A 26,670-nucleotide genomic window follows, 5' to 3' on the forward strand; every position below is an offset into this window, starting at 1 on the left:
GCCATCATGAAATTCTTCTAAAAATCTGAAGTGTCTTCTTTTGGTCCTGTCTAGACCTTTGGGGTATCTGCCTTCCATTAAGAAGGCGGTCATGTCACTCACCCAACTGAACTGAGTGTTGTTGCTAGTTGTTTGATCCTCTTGTTACTCAAGGCGACCTCTGAAGTAGTCTTAGGAGATGAGACAAGCTGTTCACATAGGCCCTTGCCTCTTACAAGCTTGGTGATCTTGATGTTGTTGTCAATATTCCATGACATTGGTTATCCACCCTGCCCTCTTCTCATTGATGTCCTTGTTTAGAAGGAAATCCTGGACACTTGCATGTGGAACTAAGAGCTGGATCCTGTTGTTAGACAACATGTGGCCTCATGTGGCCTTTTGCCATCCATCCTTAATGAGGTGGTGTACCTAGTGAGGACACTTGTATCTGCTCTCCCTACTCGTGCCGCCTTATTTGTTCGTCTATGATTGAGATCCCTTTGAAGCCATTCCAATAATCAACCCATGTTGAAGTTGGTGGGAAGTAACAATAGGGTGTCTGTAGCGTCCTTCCCCTCTAAGCCCAAGGGTGGGGCACACCTTGCACCCCGTTGGCCTCATGGGACTGTCAATCATCCAGCATGAGGTAGTGTACTTAGAAGAGGACCTCATAACAATTTCTCCCTCCCTGTACTCCTATTCTAACCTCGTCATGGTTGGTTACAATTCTAGACATTTCACATTATTGCCCATATCAATATATTAGAGATCAAATACATCATTATACATAGGCATACATATTACAACCTATATTAACATGTGAAGATTCTGCATAAGGACATTATCGTGCTTCATATATTAAGCATACAATATTAAGCACATCTCTGTGCATACCACAAATGGTTAACAATGCCACTGCCTGCAATATTAAGGATTTCTTGTCCGATTTCAATGCTTGATTGCAGCTATATTAGGGGTTGAACTGCTCCTGTTTATACACATGTTTGTTTTTATTCCTTTTTCCTTGAATGTGCTCAGATTATTACTGCCTGTATTAGATCAGGTCTCCTGTTGCTGTCCTTGTTCGATCCTCCTTTTTGATGCCTTCTCTTAATTTATCTTCTTCTTTTTATACCTTTCACGGTTGGGGTTTATGCCTCTTCATTCGGAGGAATGCACCCGTTCACTTAGTCAGCCCACTTAAAATAATTAGCTATTTTAACAATTTCATGGCTTGGTCTTATTAGGTCTGACCCCAATTAATTGTTCCTCATTTGAGTCAGCCCCAGTTTATTCCTTTTCTAGGTTATTCAGGTTGGCCCTGGAAACATCAAATTTTTATTTATTAAAGCATTTAAACCTAGGTCAGCTTCTTGTTTCCTTAGCTGATCACTTTTTGTGCTATGATTTGTATTAATCTTAGGTGGGGTCAGATTGATGTTTGGGTTCCATTAAGAAAATTGTGGAGTCTTAAAATTAAGACAATCTTGTGCTGCTCATGGTGGGGGACATGATAGTCCGCCTTTCTCAAGATTTGCTTGTCATCACACAACGTTAGTTTTCATTGAATCTTTTGTTGCTATGCGGATCCAAATCAACCCTTAGAGTTTATGGTGCAATTAACTTCTGCTATGCAACTCCGATTTTACCCTAGTTGCAATTTTGAATTAAACTCGTAACAGAATCTAGAGTTGATAAGATTGCATCATTTTGTTACTTGTGAAGAGATGATTAGGCTATCCTAATGTTTGCATGATATCGTGGATATCTCTTAATGTTAAGTCGAGAGCTTATATATTAAGATGAGGATTAGAAGCATGACACACATCTATGACATTAAATGCAATGTTCTTTTCAAAGTAAATTCATATCTTTTGGTTTGCTCTAGTTATTCTCATATTTTAGATCACCCAAAAATAGTAATATCATGATGATAGGAATACGTTTACAGTAATCATAGACATACTGGAAACACTTAAGCTGTGAACCAAACATGGAGCATACCCATGAATATATGCAAACACGTAGCATACACACATACACATATTATTAGATCCCTTCTCATTGACCATGATTTATTTTTACCTTGCAAGCTGGCAAGATCAAGGCTATGATACCAATTGTAATGTCTCTTTTTGGATCACCTTATACTTTTCCCTAAATTTACAATTCCAATGAAACAGGGAAACATAATATTGTTAGAGATATAATATTTTACCCAAGGGATATAAAGCGAGATAGCTCTTGGTTGAAGCCTTGCAATCATGTTAGATAATTATTGAAAGAGCACAATACATAATATCAATTATTACTATTAGAGAACACGTTCATAACCTTCTCAATCATATAATATCTATAAGTTATTGTTCAGGTTCAACCATAACGACCCAGATAAGGGGACATGATAGGGCGCTTGAAGCAACTCTCTACCCTAGGCCCAAAAGTGGTCATACCATCCGTCTTGGCCTCGTGTGTTGGAAATTAGTATTCACATTAGTATTTATATTAAATATAAAGTGTTGACAAACAATTTTGTATTATTGTTAGACTATTATATTGTAAGTATGGTTTGTTGTACGAGAGATTGTAGGGAAGTGAGTTGTTAGAAGAACTTGTATAATTAGGGAGTGGTTCCTATACTGTAGGAATCAAAATTCCTGTAAGTATGTAGTGTATTGAACGATGGATTAGCAGAGTGAAATATCAAATCATATTATTATTGTTTTGTGTGCTCTCTCCTTCTAAAAATCAATAATGTGGCCTTTTGCCATCCATCCTTCATGAGGTGGTGTACCTAGTGAGGGTACTTGTATTTGCTTCCCCTACTCGTGCCACCTTATTTGTTCGTCTATGATTGAGATCCCTTTGAAGCCATTCCATTATTTGGATGGTAATTCACAATAAGGTTTATATCTTCTTAAAAAAGTAGTGACAAGTATTTGAGGAATTCAAGCAGTTAAAAGGGGATGAAGAAAATAAAAATAGTGACAAGATCAAACGCTAAGGTAAATAATGGGGAAAATTACATTTTTAAGGAGTTTGAACAATTTTTTACAATCATTAATGCCAAGACACAGTTACTCTATTTTTTAGGGTAGAAGCAATCTAAACTGGTATGTACCTAACATACATGAGTGCAATAAAGGTTGTTATAGATTTCGTTCCCAAGGAAAGGCTTGGAAAGCCATGGAGGCAACAATTAGTCAACCTCTCAAGGAACAAAGGGTGAAAGCTTGACAATTTTAGCAGTAAGCTTGTCTTCTTATTATGGTTAAACAAGAATGTTTCTTGACTGTGTGAATGATAAAGAAGGTTCACTTATTTGGCAATTATATTTTTGATGAATGGATTTTATCATCCCTATTCAAATTGAATTCATGCTTTTTAGTCTCTACTTGGCCCTTATATGATATCTAAAATACTGGTCCTCTACTGCAGTTACCTTGGCATCCTAATGCAAATGTGGTATTTTGTTAAAATGCGAGTAATGCCAGTACTATGTTCTATAACCTTTGTGCTAATGGACTTGTTTGTTTGTTTCCCGAGTGCAAGAAACACTGCAAGAGCATTTAACCTATGTTCCATGGGGACGCATCACCTACATTTTTTGCTTTGTACCCGTACCGGGGACGGGAATTTTGTCGTTTCCTAGGAGTCCCTTTTTTGGCAAATTCATTGGGGGCGTTTTGGGGACGGTTGTTTGGAAGCAGGGGACTACCTATAACCTTTGTGCTAATGGACTTGTTTGTTTCTCCAGTGCAAGAAACACTGCAAGAGCATTTAACCTATGTTCCAGGGGGATGCGTCTCCTACATTTTTTGCCTTGAACTTGTACCGGGGACGCGGGGATGGGAATTTGCCATTTCCTAGGAGTCCCCTTTTTGGCAAATTCACCAGGGACGACTGTTGGGAAGCAAGGGACGGCTAGCTGCCTTGGGACAGCTGGCCGTCGCCTACGGCCCAAAAAATTTTGAAGTCCAAAATAAATTAAAAAAACACATTTTTAATTTATAAAAGAGGTTCGGCTGGCCCCACCAAGACTCCAAATAATATTAAAATATAACTGTGAGATTTTGCCAAGATCAAGAGGCAATGGAAAGCACAAATAAGAGAGACAAAATATATGATAGAAATAAATTGTATTCTATCAAGATGAAAATACTGATCAACTGGATCATCAATCGATACATACAATGAAAATGAGCCTGCTTATATAGGCAAGGCTATATGGATACGTGAGCACACAAACATGACATGTGGCTCAATAAGAAACAAGGGTAGGTAGGAAATAGGTGTGGGTAGGTAGGAGAAATAATATAATAGTCCACATGAGGTGGATCACCCACTGAATGTGGAGTGTAACAACAAGATCAACACCATAAAAGGTGGAAATTCTCCTACACACACAATCCCAATGTTGGCACAAACACCCAAGTGTCTCATACCTGTTGTGACCATTTCACACATCGCCCCATTGAAATGGGGACCCCCTCTTTTTGCTCGGTTTTGCCTGTTTCTCTCTCTGCTTTTAGGGTTTTGGATTAGTGAGTCAGTCGTCTGGACTGGGGTTAAGCCTTAGGGTTTCCGTTTTGATGTTTTCAAGCCAGAATCCAGTCCAAATTTTGAGGATTGTTGAGCTTCCTCTCGTAGGATGCAATTTTGAAATAAGGTGAATCTGTCAGGGGGTCAAATGAGTTCGTCTAGGTTCAGTCAGTTTTTTGAAAGAAAGTCCAAATTTTGCCTAAGTGTTGATGATGGAATTGTGAATTTTTGTTTGAGTGATTTTGACCAAATTTTGGAAATTTTTGATAATTGATCCCAGGCATTGGAGATAACCTAATTTTAGCTTGTGAAGTAACTGAGGTCCTAAAAACCTGATATTTTGGCCTGTGGAAGCAAAATCGCTCCTGTCCCTCAGTCAGGGACCAGGGCGAAAATGATATTCTATGCATCCTGGTTATTAATTTATTTCATTTGTCTTGTGCAGGGTCGCCAGGAGATGCAGTTGAACGTGAATTGGAGGTTTTGAAGATTTTTAATCTCAAAATTGGCAAGTTTTTTAAAGTTTAAGGTCAAATCGCTCCTGTCCTTCAGTCAAGGACTAGGGCGAAATGACTCACTTAGACCATTTTGACCTCATTTTGATCAGATTGAAGCGTCAAGGACGTAATGGAAGGTGAAATCAACATGATAGAGCGCCAGGATTGAGTCGTTTGCAATAAAAGGTTGAACTTTTGCCCTCAAGGACAAAAATCGCTCCTGTCCCTCACTGAAGGACCGAAGCTTGAAATCCAAAATTGCCTTGTCCTTGAAAGATTTGAACGATTTCGCGATTTGAGGAGAATAAGGGAGGTACATTTTACTCGTTGAATATAATTTGATTGTACCTCGAAGGAGAAAATTGGCCCTAGAAGCAAAATCGCTCCTGTCCCTCAGCCAGGGACCAAGGCGAATTTTAATGATAGCTCCCGTCCCTCTCTCAGGGACCAGAGCGATTCTTCCACAAGACAAGTTTTTGGCGAAGTGAAATGAGTTTTTTAAGTTTGGGGCAAGTGAAAGGAGGCATAACGAATCTATTGAAGATCATTTAGAGTTTGCAAGACACCAAATGAAGCCCATATTTGCCAAGTTCGCTCCTGTCCCTCTCCAAGGGACCAGAGCGATTTCTTCTCAAAACAAATTTCCCACCAAGTTGGAGCAAGGCCCACGTTAAAGATAAGTGAAGGGGAGCGTAATGAGCCCGTTGAAGACAAATTTGAAAGTTGGCAAAGCACGAATGAGCCTATAAATGAAAGTTCGCTCCTATCCCTCAGTCAGGGACCAGGGCGAAATCAAGGTTATCTAATATTCCCCTCCAAGTTTGAGTCGCTCCAAGCCAAGATATAAGGTGGCAATGATGTCTGGAACGCCTCGAAGAGAAACCAAGTTGCAAGGACCGCGAAAAGTGATGGAAATGGTCAAGTTCGCTCTTGTCCCTCACCAAGGGACCAGAGCGAAATGTCTAAGTATGCCTAATTTTGAGATGCCACTTCCATTTCAAACGTTCAAAAGGGAGTAAGGAACACCATTTTATACTTCGAAGGCAATTGCAAGTCGATATGATCAAGGATTAGCACAAAGATGCAAAATCGCTCCTGTCCTTCAGTCAAGGACCAGGGCGATATTCATGAAATCAATCTTTTTCTTCCTAGACCACGCCAAGGCAAAGTTTCACAAGATCGAATATGTCTTTGGAAGGATGATGGACAAGGAACCAAACGTCAAAAGGTGATCAACTTGAGCAAAGATGCAAAATTGCTCCTGTCCTTCAGTCAAGGACCAGGGCGATATTCATTAAACTAGTCATTTCCTTCAAAAAACGATAGCAAGGCGAAGTCATGCAAGGTCCGAAATGTCATTAGAAAGGTGATGAACAAGAAGTTAATGTTAAAAGTTGACAATTTGGAGCTAAAATACAAAGTTCGCTCCTGTCCCTCACCAAGGGACCAGGGCGAAAATCACTCAAATATCAAATTTGCCTTGCAAAGAACAAATTAAATATGCGTAGAATGAATGGATGAAGTTATTTCTTGCCTTGTGACGTAAGTTGGCAACCAAAATAATCAAAGATCAAGGAGAAAAGTAAAGTTTGCTCCTGTCCCTCACCAAGGGACCAGGGCGAAAATGGTTTGAGAGACATTCATTCAAAAGATTGAATCGATCAAGCTCAAGGTTCCCAATTAAGATGCCAATTTGGACGTAAGGGAAGCGACTTTGAACGTAAAAGGCGTGAAAATCAAGATCAAAATGCTAAAGCGCTCTTGTCCCTCTCCCAGGGACCAGAGCGATAAGGTTAATATCCATCATTCTCCCATGTTTTGGCGCCAACATCATTTTCAAATCGCATTAAATGCAAAATTTCGATAAACCTTGATATTTTTTTAATTAAAATTTGCATTTAATGGGTGCGCACAAGGCATTTAATTAATTAATTTTGCCTTTTAAAAATCAAAATAATTAATTACAAGGCATTTAATTAATTAATTAATTATTAATAAATGAAATTGGAGCGCTTGGGTTTTATTTTCTATATTTTGTAAAAGTCGGCCTCCTCTTTTTATTTAAAATTTATTTATTTGCAAAAGTCGGCCTATGGGGATTGAAGAGGTAAGCGCCTATAAAAGGAGGTATGATATCTCATTTTAAATCATCATTTTATCATCCTTTCATATGCGATTTGGAAGACAAGGAGAAGTGCGAAATTCCATCCAAGGAGGAGTGCGAATTTTATTGCAAGTGAAGCGAATTTGTCCTCAAGGTGGTGAAATTAACTAAGGAGGCGCCTTTGCCAGAGGAGGATCACGTTGAAAACTTCAAACTTCGATTTTCCCTAGGCGAATTTCCTAATTTTGCATCTTTTTAGAGTTAGCTCTTAAGTGAGGTATGGCGAAGTCTTCCCTTGTCTTGAATTTTGAATCTTGATCGTCATATCTTAAGTTTTGAATTTTGAAATTTTGAATTTCCTGTAGCTCAATCGAATTTAGGAAATGATAACTCAAGGACTTATCATGAAGTTTCCTAAATTCAATCTCTAATCTAATCTATGTTTATACATTGCAAAATCTATTACTTATTATGAAATGTTGTGTAGGTGTTACAATGGCGACCCCAAAGGCGGGAGCATCCACCAGTCGTCCAGCTCTCATGAAGGAAGATCAGAAGAACGAAGAATTGGAGACCAAGATCGTGTCAAAGTGGAGCAACATTGGAGATACCAACTTGGGAAACTTCAGTGTGAAGAAGTTTCAAGAGGTCCCCTACATTGGCAAGGCATCACCTGTCGCAAGAAGAATAATTGAAAGTGGCATTATCAAGGCGACCGGCTTCCCTCCAGCAATCCAGTGCCATGAGTTGATGATCGAGTGTGCTCGCCATTATGATCCACAGTCCAGATCGATAGTGTCCAAGGAAGGAGACACTTTTGCTTATCTTTCAGAGGAAGCTATCAGTGAAGCTCTTCACTTGCCAGAACATAAAGATATGATTTATAAAAGCATAGAAGGAGCCAGGTCCATGTACGAAGATGATCCAGACACTTGTCTAAGCATCATCAACAAGAATTGGTTACTCAAGAGTCGTCCTCGCCTGAGCAAGATTCCGAATACACCACATAAGATCGACTTCCAGGAGGAGTACAGAGATTTGATAACACTACTCAATCGAGTCACAGGAGCCCCTCAAGCCTTCTATTTTGAGAAGTGGATGTTCTACTTCATCCAAGTGATAGTTCAGGGAAAAGGAACAATCCATTGGGTTAGAATGATTAGCCATTGCTTGGACGTACAGTTAAGGAGATTGAAGGCTACCAAGTCTTTTCACATGAGTTCATACATCATATATGCCTTGATCAGGAGCTTTGAGTATGCAGGACTACCTCACAGAGGAGTGATTGGAAGAGGACCTGGCGAGGTCAGAGTTTGTGATTCCTATGTTCACTTGCATCATCCGCCAGGAAGCAACTACAAGTTAGTCAATGATACATTCACGGTGAACATCACCAGGATATTGCAAGGCGGGATTCACAACCGATTATCGTAGGACGCACAAGAGCTGGTGAAGAGGTACGGTGCATGGTTTATCCAATTCCAGAAATTTACATATATTAGAGTTCATGGATGTCCTTCACCCCCCTATATGTTGCCGAGATATCCGACAGATAGAATTGTGTTACTTGAGGTAACAAGACAATTGGTAGCTTATGTGAAAGCATTCAGACACAGACATGGAAATGGAGTTCCTGTGCCTATCATATTGGGCAATTCAGTTGAGGTATGTCCTAATGCTCTAGCCATGGATGATGCAGAGAAGGAGTTAGCTTTATATTCATTTTCATTCTTTGCCTTGAGAGAGCTTTGATCCATATGGGTATATAGAGGAGACGGTCGGAAGAAAATATAAACATGAACCTCAGGTAGAAGACTTTGTGATGAATCTCTTGGATGACCTTGAAGTGAAAAGAAAGATGCATTCTAGATTGCCTTTAGACTTCATCAGGAAATGCAAGATTTACAGAGTGGCCGACCAAGCTCAGGACAGTGGCAGACATCTCCAATCATCTTATGATCGAGAAAGCAAATCAATGAGGCTAGATTGGAATGAACCTGAGGTTGTGGATCTAGATGCCTTGATGGCTCCAGTCTTGTCTTGTACTCGCAGATGGGTTGATGTGCAGCATCAGAAGTTGAGAGAGCAAGGTATATCTATGACTTTCACTTTGGAAGAGAAACCAGTTGAAGGAGGAGCAAGTGTAAGTGAGGGTAATCCTAATCCCAGAAATACAAGCGAAGGTAACCTTCGAAGTGTAAGTGAGGGCAATCCCCATCCAAGAGGCTCGAAGAGGAAAGAGAGACCTGAGAAAAGAGAATCTTCCAAGAAGAAGCAAGAGGCCAACCGAGATCGTTCATCCGACACATCTTCTCGGCCTGAGAAGAGGACACTTGAGATAGAGGAGTCTATGGAATCAATGGTACAGAACGATAAAGAAGGACAGGCACCTCGAAGGTCACCAAGTGGGTCTCTCCAAGCTAATGAGCTACATGAAGATAAGGAAGATAATGAAGTAACATCTCCTCTCAGAGAAGAAGAAACATTGCCCAATGAGATACAGGTTAGAGAAACAAGATCGGCCATCCCAGATTGGTTAAAGGAAAGACTTACAAGGGTGATTGTGATCGAGGACGAGGACAGTGTGATTGATTTAGAGAGCCTTGTTGGAGATTCTCAAAAGATGACAGAGAAGAGGAAAGCTACTAAGATGTCCAAGATGATTAGAGATGAGACAGGATCCAGGAAATTGCAGATAACTGCACCGGCAGTGGACAAGTATGAAGGTGAGATACTCCCAGAGGAATATGATGTAGAGACATTTGAGCTTGGTCCACCCACAGCCGAACAGACGTTGGATGATGCCACTGATTCATTTGAGGCACTTAAGGACAAGCTTAGGGAAGAAATGAAAAAGAATAGGAAGCTTGAGCGAGAGGTTCGTGCTTGGAGAGGCTACTTTGGCCATCTCAATCAGCCTTTGAGACGTCAGGATCCAGCAGTATCTCCTACACAGGCACTTCCCCTTGAATCAGTTGGCGAGGCAGAGAGAGTCAGGAGTTTGGTTCAGCTTATGAGCTCATGGATTGACAAATCTCATACAGTTGCTATTGAATTTGCAACAAGGATGATGCAGACCATTCATCGAGCTATTCAAGTTCTTGAGGTCATCCACAACTTGATGATAACTGTAGCTGCTTTTGCTCATACTAAGGATGTTATCATTCCTGTCCTGCAAGTAATCAGACAAACATCAAGGAAGGTCCTAGTGCAAGAAAAGATAATGGATGGAGGACCTCATAGTTTACTTTAGTGGTCGACTTTACTCCAAATGAAGGAAGTTCTCTTCGAGGACATCAGTACTAGATGCAATCATGTTGAGGAGGTTATCCACCCGATCCAGGACAGAGTGTTTGAGGTACTACGTACTATTCTTGGCAGGAGGATCGAAGTTGAGACAGATGTGGATTTGCAGGAATTGGAAGATAGAGTCAAGGTCATCTTTTGCAAAGATGAGAATGTTATTACAAATGAGCAACGAGATCAGATGTTTGCCACCATGCTCCTGATTGAGAAGACCAAGGAACTTGAACCTGAATGGGACGCTGCTCTTCTCAAGGCATTTGATCAGGTCATCCACTTAGAAGAACGAATGAAGAATCTTCTCGAGATTCCAATTGCTGAGATCGAAGGAATCGTGTCTAGATTCATTGCATATGCTAAAAAGGAGCATTGGAAAGGGAACAAGATTCTAGATGAGAGGTTGTTATAGATGATGTGGCACCTTAATTGTCATTGGTCTATGTCTCCTAGATTTTCGTGCCAAATTTAATATTTGGCTATGCATTTAGTGTTGTGCAATAAAAGGGGAACTTTTGTAATAAAACCCTAATTAGGGTTTAGGTGTCATAATCTTGGCCATTGATCTTCTTTTTGATCTGGACTGTTCATTGTAATTGAGGATGCTATATATACCCTCATTTCTTTTCATTTTGTAACTAGAACTAAAAAAAAAAACTAGAGATTAGATATCAGCATTAGTGATTAGAGATTAGCAATTTGATAGAAGCAAGTATTTTGTAGCAAGATTGAGCTTTGAAGAAGGAATTTCAAACAATTGTTGTTCATGATGGCTTTGAGATCAATAAAATATTGAAGTTACGGTGTTTTATTGCAATTCTTGTGGTTATCTTCATGGTTGTTCGTTGTCTTGAATCATTCTCAATCAAAGTAGTGTTTTAATTTGAAGGACAAAGTGTTGGACTTGATCGTTGGTGAGATTCACTTTCCAAACCACTAGCTTCTTGCTGATTGTAGGAACGCCTTGCGTGGTCAACTGGATCAACTTGAATCACTTAAACTTTCAATTGTTGTATCTTGGATATGTGCCTTCGTGGTAGTGTCTATGAGCCTTGATGAATTGAAAAATCATTTGTTACCTTAGAAGATTGCATCAATTTCAATTGAGTTGTTACTTTATGGCAATATTGAAGTTGGTAGAATCTTGCCAAGTCTCGTCCACATTGAGTCATTCTTAGGATTAGATTATACTTTATCTCTTGCAAGCCTTACTCTTTTGATCTTTTTTGAGAGCTTGTTAGTATTAGGAAACCCTGTTCCTGCAGTTCGGATTTGGCGTAAGACCCCTTGATGACACAGCAATCACAACGACCACTGGTGCTTATCCACACGTAGAGATCCTACTTAAAAGAACATTGAAGTCACCCTAACTGATCCTTCTTGCGATATCTTCAGCAGTTAGAGATTTTATTCAAGAGAGGATAAGGTACCCTTGGGTATTTTATTTTGTGTATGATTGTGTACAAAATACACGTCAACAATACCCAAACTACTATGAAATGCATGTACCTAAGTAAACTTAAGTAAGGTGTAATAATATCCAAGATGAATAATTATTTACACCAACACCCCCCCTTAAGTGCAACTTAGGGGAATGCACTTAAGTCTACAATGCAACTAAGCAATGCAAGATGGGTCCCGGCTACGAGGCCATGTTAGGTACCCATGTACAAATGCAAATGCATGAAAACCAATGCAAGGAAATCTCTCACAAAGCGGGGAAAGAGAGAAAAACCCAATGGTAAAAAACCCTCCCCTAAAAGAGAGATGAAAACTAGATACAAAGAACTCTCATAGAAGTATGTGAAGGACAAAACCCCATGTGAGGAAAAAGTCCCCCCCATATGAGAGAAGAAGAGAAGCTAGGAAGCCCCCCCTCAATGTGGAATCTGCACCAATGATAGAAGCTCGAAGATGAATGAAGAAACTGCTCCATGAATGTCGAACAACATTCCTCCCCTTAGGAAGAAACAAAACCAAAGGTGTATCCATGAAGTCTCCCCAACCATGAAGGGAAGATGGAGAAAAAATACTCATGATGAAAGGAATCTCTGAAAACTGCTCAAGTGTCCCCATGTCGATGCTGAAAGGTACCCCCTCCAAAGGTGGTAAACTTTGCCACACTACGGAAAAAGGCACTTCAAGATCTAGTGGAGATGAATGTAAAACAATATCCAAAGACTCATATGTCTCCTCAAAAGATAAAGAGACCTCCTCCAAGTGTCGTACAAAAGTATCCACAATCATGTCAACCTCTAAAGATTGATCATGTAGAGAATGTACAAGAGGGTCAGAGTGATCCCTCGCAACAATCAAAGAAGGATCATCTTCATCAAAGAGAAGATGAATGTCATCAATGGTATCTCCCAAATCTGCAATGTAGGATTCCGCAAACAAACCTGCAATGTCTGTCAAGTAATCATCCCATGAATCTGAAGCTGGAAGACAATGAATATCTTGCTGCACTGAATCACATGAAGGCAAAACTGTCGCACTAGCTGCATCATCAGGTGCAATAGGTGGTTTGATATCAAGAGAAGGAGATGAAATGCAAGGCTCAAGAACGGGGTCACATGTGAGAATCCCCAAGTTCAAATGCCCAAAGTTCTCCTCAAAATCTGAATCATCAACATAGGAAGAACCAACCTTATCAATAGGACCAAAATCTGAAAAAGAGTACAACCGAGATGCATGATCAACCACCCCAGTTGCAATGATAGCTCCACTCTCCAAGTCTCTAATGATAACTGAATCAGGTGTGAACTCCACAGTTTTCCTAGTTGCCCCATGTGTGATTTGATAGATGGAAAGAAGATTTTTTGTCAAGTGGGGTACACACAACACATTATTGAAGGAGTTATCCCTAATGGCAATAGATCCTTTCCCAATCACATCCATGTATGTATGATTTCCCATCAAAATCTGCGGCATGTGGCAAGGCTCAAATGTAGAAAACATAGACTGCGAAGATGCCATATGATGAGAAGCCCCAGAATCTAGAAGCCATCTCCCTGAATCATGACTTGTAGTAACACAAAGAGCTTGTCCCTTTCCTTTATCTATCCCAAAAGAGTGATCCTTTCCTTTATCCTTGGAAGAAGAAGCCGATGTAGACATTCTAAAAGGTAGGTTGATTCTATTCTTCTCAAGAAGATTCTTCAACTCATCAATATCCTTCTTATAACAATGATGTTCATCATGTCCTGACTTCTTGCAATATCCACAAAAAAAATTGTCCTTATATGATTTCCTCTTAGGTGAGAATGGTGAATCACCTTGTTGTGGAGAGGAAGATTGTGCTCCATTTTGTTGTGGTTTTGACTTAGGTTGCTTTGATTCTTGCCTTTTCCTTGATTACTTTGATTCCCTTTGTTAGCCACCAAAGCTTGTGACTTTGAAGATTTGAGAATCCCCATCGTGTTCAACTTAGATTGCTCAAGTATCAACATCTCCATGAATGAATCAAATGAGGGAGAAGTGTATGAGGAACCTTGAGCTAACCTATGGGTTTGAAAGCTAGATACAAAGGCTGCATACTCTGAAGGAAGCTTGTCCAACAAGTTATAAACCAATTGAGCATCCTTTTTGTCAATTCCACAACCCTTTAGCTTTGCTCTTAACTCAGTTGCTTTTGTGACATAATTTTGGATTGTATCAAAATCCTTGGGATCCAAAGTTGTGAGTTCACTATCAAGCTTGTAGCCCTTAATCTCATCAACTCGACTATACAATTTCTTAAAAATATCCCAAGCCTCTTTAATTGTTGTACACTTATCAATGTGAAAAATGAGGTCATCTGATACATACTTTCTAAGTGTCCCAAGTGCCATAACATTCTTAGTAAGCCATTCAATTTGAGCATTAGGATCAGCCTTAGGATCAGGTGGTGCTGTAATAGTTTCATTTACATAATGAATAAGTCCTTTTTCCATTAGTTTACTCCATGCTTTAATTTTCCATGATGCATAATTATGAGGAGTTAAAAAGTGGAAATTTAGGAGAACCCATAGCACCAAAATGAAAAAACACAAGATAGAGAGAGGCACAATCACAAAAGACACCCCCCCAAAATACTCAATCAAGAAACCCCCAAAATGGTGATTTTGGCACTTTATACTTAGTGCGTGTACAATAGGCCACTTGCAAACAATGGCAAGGTGGACTTCTGATTTCAATTTACAACTTCTCAAAATGAGATCTAAAAGATTTCAACAAATACTACTAGTGATCTAAACTGAGATCCAAGCAAAATGCAAGTACCAAATATGCCAAAAAATGGCCAAATAATGAAAGTACAATTTCTACTTAAAATTATTGCAAAAAAATGGCAGATTATTGCAAAAAAATGGCACCTGAAAAGGAGTCCATATGAGAACCCAAATGAAGCCTCCAAAGTTGTAAAAACTGGGATTTATCGATTTCTGAAAAACCTGTATCCGAAAATCAGAAAACTCTTGCACCACTGTACAGATCATGAAATTCTACCCCAAAACAAAAAAAATTGCTCGAAAAAACGAGTCCGGATGAGTGAGATATCACTATTTGAAAAATACCTGCAAAATTATAATTTCTGGAAAATTTCCGCCGCAGCGTCAAATTTCAAATGCCTCTAGATTTGGCCTCCAAAGTCCGATTTGGATGAAACAAAAGGCAAAAATGACTTTCTTGGACCTCCTCAATTCAATAGCGACCTCAGATTTGATCCATCAAGCTTAAAAAAAAACCTGCAATAGAAAACTCCAAATTACACAACCCCAAATAGCATCAAATTTCTCTCAATTAGCAAACCAATGACACTCTAATGGCTTTGATACCATGTGAGACATGGACTAGCTCTGATACCATGTGAGATTTTGCCAAGATTAAGAGGCAATGGAAAGCACAAATAAGAGAGACAAAATATATGATAGAAATAAATTGTATTCTATCAAGATGAAAATACTGATCAACTGGATCATCAATCGATACATACAATGAAAATGAGCCTGCTTATATAGGCAAGGCTATATGGATATGTAAGCACACAAACATGACATGTGGCTCAATAAGAAACAAGGGTAGGTAGGAAATAGGTGTGGGTAGGTAGGAGAAATAATATAATAGTCCACTTGAGGTGGATCACCCACTGAATGTGGAGTGTAACAACAAGATCAACACCATAAAAGGTGGAAATTCTCCTACACACACAATCCCAATGTTGGCACAAACACCCAAGTGTCTCATACCCAAACTACTATGAAATGCATGTACCTAAGTAAACTTAAGTAAGGTGTAATAATATCCAAGATGAATAATTATTTACACCAACAATAACAAACCCCAATCTAATGCATAAAACAAACAAAAGGAAGAAAAAGACACTCATTACGGCTACAAGATCGCTAGACTCCAGAGTATTGTCAGACTCCAGCCTTATGTTGGGATGTCAATCCAGAAGATGCTATGCAAGTTGAGGAGGACGAGACACCTCTAGGATTGCCTGGGGTTCCATTGGTTGAGGAGGCAGCCCCTCATATTGATAGTGACTCAGAGAGAGACTCTAGCTCTGATCTTGATTTAGAGTCAGAGTTCCCAAACTCGCCGCGAGTCAGGGGAGTTCGGCGAGTTTTTCTGATTCGAGACTCGGACTCGGCGAGTTTTGACCATAACTCGCCTGACTCGCGAGTCAGACGAGTTATGGCAAAACTCGCTGAGTCCAAGCTCAAGGACTCGGCCATGACAGGTTAATGTTTGGACTTGCAAAAAACAAAAAAAACATGAAGTTGTTTGACAAGTTAGTCTCTTCGTCAGGATTCATATATGGAATATAACATTCAAGTATAAGTGGCATTTACTTATGTCTTTTCTCTTTCTTTTACTTTAAGTTATATTCCATATATATTGTCAGGGTGTTTGAGAGTGGTTTCGGACCTCCATGAGTTATAATGCAAAATCTAGTTTTTGGAGGATCCTTCAAATTTCCAGACTTAGTCAAATTTCAGGCCATTTCAAGATCAGGATGACATTCCAGACTTTTAAGGCGAGTTCACTCTGACCTTGATGTTAGGGATGAGACCTAGGAGGACACTATGCATTCAACCAAGGTCTGATTTAGCAACTTGAAGTGTGACTGGATAGTACACAAAAACCCTAGGAATGATCTAAATAACCCCTAATCACTCAACTGACCTAACCTCCTTCACTCCACCTTGAAGAGATCCACCTGACTTGATGACCTTTGAGAAACTCAATCCCTTCAATGCAAAGGCTAAGACACTAAAACGACCAACAACAAAACTAAAAGAGCTAACCCTAGAAAGCAAAAAGTGGGGGTCTTCATTTGCAATGGGGCGATGTGTGAGTACCTCACAACAGGGATGTTTCTTAAAATTTTGAAAAAAGGGGGTGAGTGGGGGACATTTCCTACCTGTCCCCACATCCCAAAAAATCCCCCCATGGGGCACAAGGTTATTTTTGGCAAGGGACATGTCTCTGAGGAGCATATTTTCAAACCCTTCTGGCCTCACAATTCCCCCTTCCATCCAACATATATATAGCCTAAAAACTAAGAGGTCCAAGAAAGACCAAGGTCAACTATATTCCCAGAGTAAAACCTAAGTTCAACAAGCACACTATTTAATGCTACCATACACAAGCACTCCTTACAGTTTCCAAGTGAAGATGTTCATGATGTCTCATGTTGGTGCTCCTAGAATTTCAATTTGGCCAAAGAAAATACTAAACAGAAGCCCCAAACAAGTAGATACTCTACCGGCATGCCTTTCATGGCATAACAAGCTAGCACACATTATAATTGGGCTTTATTCAATAATGGATGCATGAAACAAGTTTAAAATCGTTAAAAATCTCTTAATTTCAAGGGTTTTTTTATTTTGCCGAGTCATAGCCGAGTCACGAGTCGAGTCGGCATTGCTGAGTCCGAGCCGAGTCCAAGTCTGAGAACTATGATTTAGACTCTTTGTCTTAGACCTACTATGTGCTGATTATGGACAGCCATATATTTTCTTAGTTTATCTTGACATTATGATAGACAGCTGATTATGGATTTCTATGTTTTAACTTTTCTATTTACAGTTTATGTCATCTCATAGTTATATGGATGTTTAATATTTAATATTTATCATTTTATGTCTATTATGGATGTTTATGACATATGTTTGTTAGCAATCAAATGATTGATAAAAGCATTTGAATTTTGGTAAAATGTTTGTCAATTCTCTTGTGAAATCTCAATTCAAGTCTAATGCAATGTATTAATGTCTTTGATGAATGCTTTACCATTGCTATGATATGCATATTTGAAATTTCTCTATAATTGTAAAACCCCCCCTATTGTTTTAACAGCCATCCCCTGCCGTCCCCCCGAAAATGGCCCAAAAGTACCCCTGTACCGGAAATACGTCCCGGCGTTCCTGGCTGTCCCCGTCCCCGAAGCTCCGTGGAACATAGCATTGAACTGATAGACCCCAGTTTTCTGTCTCAATTCCAAACAATCCTTAGAGAACCTGTTTGCTTTCTTTATTTTGTTTTGCGTTAGAAATATAGTCTTGATGTTATGGAACTTCACAATCTCTGAAAGATTGCTAGAGATGTACTCAGCATAACCGAGGAATTCAACTGGAGACTCTACAGAGCCCTCCACTCTTTTTTATTGCTCTTGACTTTGTCATTTGTTTTTGGAAACTCCTAGCAATATGGTTACCCCATACCATTCTTCTTAGTCACCAAATTCAAGATTTCTTGTTCCAAATGATCTTTGTTGCAAATCTCTTACACCATCTTGGTTTCAATACAAAGGAATTGAGGGCATTCTCTTCCAGTTTTTACATAAACGGTTCAACAATTGTTGTGGAAAGTGGAGAACCCATCGCCACCTATTTACTGATTATAAATGATCACACTAAACGAGAAGAAAATATATCTCAAGCAATTTTCCACTTCGACAAAAGCAGCTTTCTCTTCATTACAAGAATATTCGATCATGCTTTTAACTTGCCCAATTATAACTTCGTCCTCTTTTATTGTTGAGAAAATTAATACATTGGACGGAAACCCAAAAGAAATATCTGGTCCTCCCTGCAAAATGTTTAAGGCACAAGCTAATAAATGGGAGAGTCTTTAGCATACACAGTCATCTTAATTGTGTTTACTTAAAAATATCAGAAGTTATTCTCCTATGCAATTTTCATCCGTTTAAAGGCAAGCTGGAGGGTTTTTGATCATTTTGCAGTTCACAATGCTCTTAGTGTTAATTGAATGCTTACTATTATGACTCTATGAGTAGATATTTTCTATACAAGCTTGTCTTTCTCATGTTTTATGCTTTACATCTTTTATAAGCTACTGTTGCATAATGTTCATGTCAAATCATTGCAGCAGCAGTGCATTTCATTTAAGCTATTTGTTTTCTGATTGTAGATTATTTTATCATCTTGAATTTTTAGCAGTTGACTTATTTCTTCATTCGACAGATGTTTGTAACTTTCTATTTGCTATTGGGAGTTTTTTGTTTTCATATATATCATTGTTTCTGTATGGTGTATTATGGTAGAAGTCATCACCAATGATATGATTTTGTTTGCTTGGAATGCCAGAATTAGTCTGCTGGGATATGCTTACATTTTTGTATATATTTTTATTCCAGGAGTATTGGTTCTGCAACATCTGTGGAGTGCAACCTGGGCGAGGATTTGGTATATATCTAATTATCACTTATCATATTGAGAGGGCCTTTTTCTTATTTCTATGGTTTGCAAAATATTTTTCTTAACATTTCATGGTTTATTTTCTTCTTGATTTATTGTCCTTGAGTAATATTCTTATCGTCCGTTACAGTAAAGGGTTTTTAGTAACTTCTCTGTAATTGAGGTTGGCCTAAAATGCTAGAAGCAAGGTCCTTAATTGCTTCTTATTCTGGACGGCTATCTAAGTCTTCTGAATTAATAAATATTCTGTTTATGTGGAAATGAAAGGTAGTTGTTTGTTCATGATAGCATTGGGATGGGATATGCATCTAACTAAGTTGTCCGAAGGAATACATATTCTGTTTATGAGGGAACGAGAGGCAGTTTATTTGTGACAATAGTAGTGATGGAATGTGTGTTCCATTTTCTAGGAGGAACCCATTCGATTGGTTGTGTCAACAGTGACCTGGCAGACTGGGCGAGACAGTTTAGATTCATAGAGTCAGACATTATTAATGTGACCCACCCTCTATAAATGATAAATAGAATATCTCATGTTTTCATTTCTCTTATCTCACATGTATTTGCAAGTTTCTCAAGAACTCTGGGGCAGAAGTATTTAGGTGAACTAACATATTTAAGGAAAAACAGCATTGTTGATTTTTTTTTTTTAAATATTATGTGGAGGGATGGCAATCTGTTATTCACAAATGGAAAATATTCTCACTTTTATTATGAACATGATACCCAAAATGTTATTATTGGTTTGGAGATTAACATTTAAACAGAATACCAACTCTCAGAATGTGCACTGAAAAGCTATAGAACAGCTGTGAAAAGCATATGTTCACCCCAACAGCCAAATAGCTAAATGCAAAATTCAATGATAATTTTTTATCAAGATTCAACTACATAGTTATTTAGTCATTTCATGAGTAGTTTTTCACACAAAACATAAGTTATTGGGTTCTTTGCTGTGGGTCTGGTCTTGTACTCAATTGGTCGGGCCTTGGGGGTGGCAGGGACATGCCCTGGTCTCTTAGGGTGTGCCTAAGCCCTCTTGTGTTTGATAGGTGCGGTTTAAAAAAATGAAGAAGTAAAAAATGAAAAAAATAAAGTAATATAAAATATTAAACATTTAAATATTAAAGAAGAACCGTAAAAAGTGCCAAAAGGCCTAAAATACATCCATCTTGTTTGTTTTTAACAAAAAGAAATATATTGCATACAGACTCATTCTTGTTTTGCTATTTTCGCATTTTGGAAGATTGTTGCCTTTTTTTGAAGGAGAACAATTGAAAAGTGCCAAAGGGACAAATTTGGCTTGCACAAATGACATCTATTGATCTTAAGGTAATTAGTTTAACAATTTTTTCATTTTTCATGGATTTTTTTTTTGAGGAAGAAAACTTGTTTCAGGTTTTTTCAAAATGTTTTTTGGTGACTATTTGAACTTTTATTAGTTTATACATATTGTAGGGTTGAATTTAATTTTTTTTTAAAATTTTTAATTTTTTAACATCAATCTATTTGGAATGGCAAATAGTTCAAGCTGAATGGGACCTTGAGGCAAACAAACAGTTTAAATATGATCAAGCATCACCTCTATGGAAATGTGTTATGATGCCTAAACGACTTCTAGGAGGCAGTTCTTTTATTTGAAATTGTAATCATTGTGGGGTCCAATTTAAGAGCTCATTTATCTGAGTGAATGCTCACTTATGTGCTAATGAGTGGGCATGAAAATAGAATATGTGAAGAGTGAAACAAGAAGTAGTTGCCAAAAGAACAAAATATGACCTTCATTAAAGAACAAGAAGAAGCTGATGTTTTTGAGTGAGCAAAATTAAAATCTCATCTTTTAGCAAGAAAAATTATTGAAGCCGCCTATAGATTCTCCTTTAATAGTAGTCTCCCAACATCTTTTCTTGGAGGTGTTATCTATCCAAGAAGAAGATCCCTGTCATTCTCATAAAAGAGGTCCATTGACGGAGGCATTTCAAAATGAAGCAAGAGACATTGCATATGGAACAATTGCATGTTGTATGATGCCAATGGTCTTCTTTTCAACTTGGTGAGATCACCATAGTGGCGGAAAATGGTGGTGGCAATTAGCAATGCACCCAATGGTTACACATCATTAGAGAACAAGAAGTTGATATTGTGAGTGAGGAAAATTAAATTTTATCCTCTACGAAGGAAAACGTCAGGGAAACTACCTATAGATTCTCCTTCAATAATGGCCTCCCAACATCCTTTCTTGGAGACACTATCTAACCAAGAAGAAGATCCCTCTCCTTCTTGTAGAAGAGGCCCATTGGTTAAGTCATTTCAAAATGAAGCAATAGACATTGTAGATGAAAAAAATTCATGTTAAGTTAATGTGAATGTTTTTTCTTTCTACTTGGTGAGATTGCCATATTGGTGGGATAAGGTGTTGGCAATCAGTAATGCATTCTTTGGTTAGACAAGTCCCAGATATGAAAAGGTGCACAGCATATTATTAGCAAAATATCTTTTTTTGTTAAGATATCTCAAATTGGTTAGTGATTTATGGATTGAAACATGAGTGTCCATTGTTTTTGATGGATGGAAAGATTACAAAAATTGATCCTTAGTAAATGTTATTGTAGTGACCCACAAAGGAGCAATGCTTTTGAAGGTAGTTGATTGTGAGGTGCAAGTTAAGTATGTAGAATTCATTTCTAAAATTCTGATTGAGTGCATAGAGATGCTGGGTCTTGATAATGTTGTCCAATTCATTACAAACAGTGTGAAAAACTGTACTGCTGTAGGTGTTTTGGCTGCAAAAAGCTACAAGCACATTTTTTGAACACCATGTACAATACAATCCCTTGGTGATGGAAGCGAATGGCATTTAGATAGAGTGGGTGAAAAATATATAAATTGAGAGTGAGGAAAACCAAATGTTTGTGACAAATCATCATGTCACAAGGTATCTTTAGGACTTTCTCAAATTTGGAGTTGTTGAAGGTGATTTAATTTGTCATATTTATTTATCTTGTAATGTAATATTAACTTATTTTTAACACAACATTAGTTTGTTGAGATCTGATTCACATTGCACACAACCATTTTGTGACAACTTGTGAGATTATGAAAGGCGTTGAGTGCCATGGCCATTAGCCACCAATGGAGTATTGGAAGCGGTCAAATTCATAGAGGGCCTAAAAGGTCAAGTCATTGATCTTGGATGATAATTGGTGGGCTTCTATGGACTATGGATTGAGTTTCATCAAGCCTAATACAATAATGATAGGTTTGTTAATACAAGTCAACTATGTTTGGGGGAAATCTTTTATGGCATCAACTCCAATATTAAAAAAATAAATAAAGGCCATTATAGCATAGAAGGAGAATAACCCTATAGAAACATTTTATGAAGTGGGATGAAAAATCATTCATCATTGTTGGCACAAGATGAACACACCCTTGCATCTCCTTGCATATGCATTATCTCCCAATTATTATATCATAGAGATACTTTCTTTGCTAGGGAGAATTGCACCATATAGAGATAGTAAAGTTGCCAATGGGGTACTAGTTGGCATTTCAAAGAAATTTCTTAGGTCCAAAAGTGATGGATAATACTAGGATTGAGTTGGCAAGTTCATTTTAGAATGAGATCATAGTATTTAATTTTGGGCTCTTCAAGACCAATACAAGGAAGATGATATGATCGTACATGGTGGTACCTTCATGGGCAAGATTATTTGTTACTCCAACCTTTTGCAATTAAGATTTTATCACAAGTAAGCATTCTTTTATTTATTAACATTCTTAGTACTTACCATCCTTTTGCATTTTTGATTTTTAATTTGTACATACTTCTTTATCCACTCAGTGAAGCATAATTGGTTGGCTGCAAAAAAGGAGAAGACTTGGTCTATATCGATTCTAACTTGCATCTCCTATCACATAGAGAAGTTGACTACAAGGAAGGGGCAATGGAGAATTGGGATATAATTCTTGAATGTACCAACTTGGATGCATTTATTGCAGAGCTTGCCACAATTAATGTAGATGACGATGATGTACCTAGTGGAGTGGTGCTCCATTTGCTTGTGGTTCAAATGATGTTGAACCAATCAATGACTTCGGTTTAGATGCTTTTGATGAAAATTGAAGACCACAATACAATTTTTTGATTGTATTATTTTCAAATTTTGTAGTTGACTTGTAATGATTTTTATTTGAAACTTGACTATGTATTCTTGCACCTATATGATGTATAACATAATATTGAAGTTTTGAACAATCAATTGACAATTAATATTATATTTATCACTATCATTGAGCAATGATTAAGTATCATACTATAAAAGATTCAAACACCATCATTATGATATGATGTATCAAATGTATTTTCAATTATATATATAGACATACTCAACCATGTTGTACCCTATAATCTTTTTGCCGTATCGACATGCTAGAATCTTGCACTTGTGTCTAACCTAGTACCAGAACAACTTAGCACAAAACCATCTCCTTGAGCATGAATTGTCCACTTAGCACTTATTGCATCTAGGTCATGCTCACAGAGGGGAAGCATTGGGCTTTTGCAAGTCACCCATCCTAGTACTACTTCTTAGGTGGGCTTTACCATGGAGTTTTTAACCTAAGATCAAGCTCACTTAGCTTGATTTGCAAACCCTTCATCAAGTGTTGTGCATTTTGAACCGAACCATTCATTATAGAGTCTCTTCAACTTATCCTTTACCAAGTACGAGGTATTTTTCTATAGTTTTCCAAATTATGATGCTTAATCAAGATTTAGTTTTGTAGTTTTTGATTCAATCTTGTTGACCCATATTTCATGAGGTTCACATGGAACCATCTCTTATTATCTTGAATGGTACCCTTAGCATTCGTTACTAAGGGTGATGCTCATAGAGGTGAAGTGACTTCTTGGGAGGTCACCCATCTCATTACTACTTTGACTCAAGCATGCTTGATCATAGGGCTTCCCACAAGATTGAGCACACTTGGCTTGCTGCTCCATTTGCAAAAACTTCATCAAGTGTTGTGCCTTATGAACCATTCATTTAGGGCTTCTTTAGCTCATTCGACAAATAGGAGGCATGTTTCCGTAGTGTGATGAATTATGATGTTTTGTTACCATCCAACTATGTCGTTTTTGAGTCAAACTCATTGATCCATATTTTACGAATAATGGTTCACACAAAACCATCTGTCATGAGCGTGAATGGCCCACTTAGCATTCATTGCATCTAGGATGCTCATAGGTGTGAAGTATGATGACTTTTTGGGGGTTGCCCATCTCAATACTACTTCATTTCAAGTGCACTTAACTATGGAGTTTCTCCCAAGATCATGTCCACATAGATTGCTACCCCACTTGCCAAACCTTCATCAAGTGTATTGCTGTGCCTTGTGATCATTCATTATAGAGCCTTTGTAGTTTATCTACTGACACGTGGGAGTTATTTTTCTTCAATGTGCCAAATTGTGATGCTTCATTAGGATTCAATCATGTATTTTTGGAGTTAAATTTGTTGATCCATATTTCACGAGCAATGGTTTACACAACCATCTCTTATGAGCACGAATGGTTCACCTAGCAGTCATTGCATCTAGTTCGTGCTCACATAGGTGAAGCATTAGAACCTCCTCAGAGGCCACTCGTCCTAGCACTATTTTGACTCAAGTGTGCTTTAACCATGAAGTTGCTTGAACAATCAAGTTCACTTAGCTTGCCATCCGTTGACGTGTTTTTTATGACAGCGCCTAAAACAAAATAAAGCTGCCTAACGGTCACTTCAGTCTCTTGATCAAAGTACAATTGTATGCTAAGATTGCAATAAGTTCAAATAGTAGACTCTAATGTTCCTATATGCAATGGATGTGACTCAGTTGGTCGATGTGATTGCTGGTAATCCAATGGGACTTATGTTTGGATCATTATTTCACCCCTTTGATGTGGCTGGAAATTCATCATTGGATATAGCAATTTTGCGATGCTTTTGCTTCAAACGGATTGAACTGGAATGAACTGAAATTAAAGGGGAAAGGGTTAGAGGATCTAAATCTACTCCTAAGGGCAATGATATCAATGGATAGTGCTCTGGTGGACAAATTCCAAATAAACCAAATCTTGCTTCGCCAAGATTAACTACAACTCCGCAAGAACCGGTGCAATCTTTTGAGGATGTTGAATATTTTCACATTGAGAAAGTGCATTTGAATACCCAACATGACACAATCCAAACGACTATTCGCAATTGAACTTAACACAAGTTTGGGGGTTCAGGCTAACTTAACTTTACACTGCAACTTATATTCAACAAGATGCAAAAAGTATGAACCATGGAAATTCATCAAACACCATTACATTCTCCATTAAAATCAAAGCACTATACTACTACTCTAAGTGAGGAAGGTGAAACCATGCAAGTTTTGAAAAAATAACTTAAGTGGACACCATCAAAGAACAATGTTTCACTGTTATTATCCCAAAAGCTTATCACAACAATTTCATTCAAATCTCCCTGCTTACAAATGAAGGGGTCACCCCTTTATATAGGCTTCAAGCCTTGGCTACATGCAAAACCCTAATTAGGGTTTGCCCTAAAAGATTCCCACACACGATGCAACAAGGTGAGAACATTCATTAAATGCCCACTTTTCTCATTTACAATAAATTCCGACATGCCCAAAATGGTGTCCACTTGTGCATTAAATGCACCATCTTCATCAAATTCACCCAACATGCAACAAAGATTCCTCCATGCAAAACTGCTCACGCTGCCATAAATGCCCATCATCTCCACATGCGACGGCTGCATGCAAAAAGAATTAGCCATAATGCCTTAAATGTGATGGCTACATGCAAAAAGATGCTCCACTACCTCAGCATGCGTTGACCTAGCTACCACTTGGCGAGAAATCCTTGGAGAGAGAAAACACTTGGAGAGAAAAAACTTTATCTTGGAAGAATTTTCTTGAGATTTTGAATTTGCCTCGTCTTGGAGGAGATTTTTCATCAAATTTCAACATCTCCTATTTCTAAGGAATTTTTCCAAATTTGAGTTCTGGGGTCCAAGAGAGAGAAATTCTTTCACAATTCCAAATCTATCATCATTTTGAAATTTGGATGAATTTTGATGCCCGAAAATGGATTTTTCAAAAAAAATTTCGAGGGGAATTTTCTTGTTTAGTTCATCCTTGATTCCTTCCTTGCCTTAGAATTTTTTTTCACCTTCAATTCATCCTATCGTGGAATTCATGTTGTGAAGGAATTTGCCTTTGGAAAGAAATTTCTTCCTTACCCTTGTCAAACACTTCATCTCCAACTTGGGTGCTAAAAGCACATGGTGAAGGAATTTTGCTTGAGGAGGAAAAATCCTCCATACCCTTCATTTGGTGCCCATTCTTGACCTTGATTCTACTTTATCCCAGAGGAAGGAAATTCTTCATGCCTTTGCCAATTTTTCATGATTTCCAAGAACTATGTCCTGAAGGATGGAATTTCCAACACTTAGTCAATTTTTCACTTTCCTAGATTTCTATCCTGAAGGAG

At 38.2% G+C, this 26,670-nt stretch overlaps 1 protein-coding gene across 4 annotated transcripts in view; it reads left to right on the forward strand.

Moving 5' to 3' along the window:
- LOC131039089 (transcriptional corepressor SEUSS) overlaps window positions 1-26,670 on the forward strand; it is a 67,856-nt gene that overhangs the window by 12,952 nt on the left and 28,234 nt on the right. For all 4 annotated transcript variants that reach the window (XM_057971736.2, XM_057971739.2, XM_057971738.2 and 1 more), the window contains exon 5: window positions 19,067-19,115. In XM_057971736.2, coding sequence (XP_057827719.2) covers window positions 19,067-19,115 — 49 coding nt within the window. The remainder of the gene's footprint in view (window positions 1-19,066; window positions 19,116-26,670) is intronic.

Source organism: Cryptomeria japonica, chromosome 7, assembly GCF_030272615.1.
Source record: "Cryptomeria japonica chromosome 7, Sugi_1.0, whole genome shotgun sequence".
NCBI lineage: Eukaryota > Viridiplantae > Streptophyta > Pinopsida > Cupressales > Cupressaceae > Cryptomeria > Cryptomeria japonica.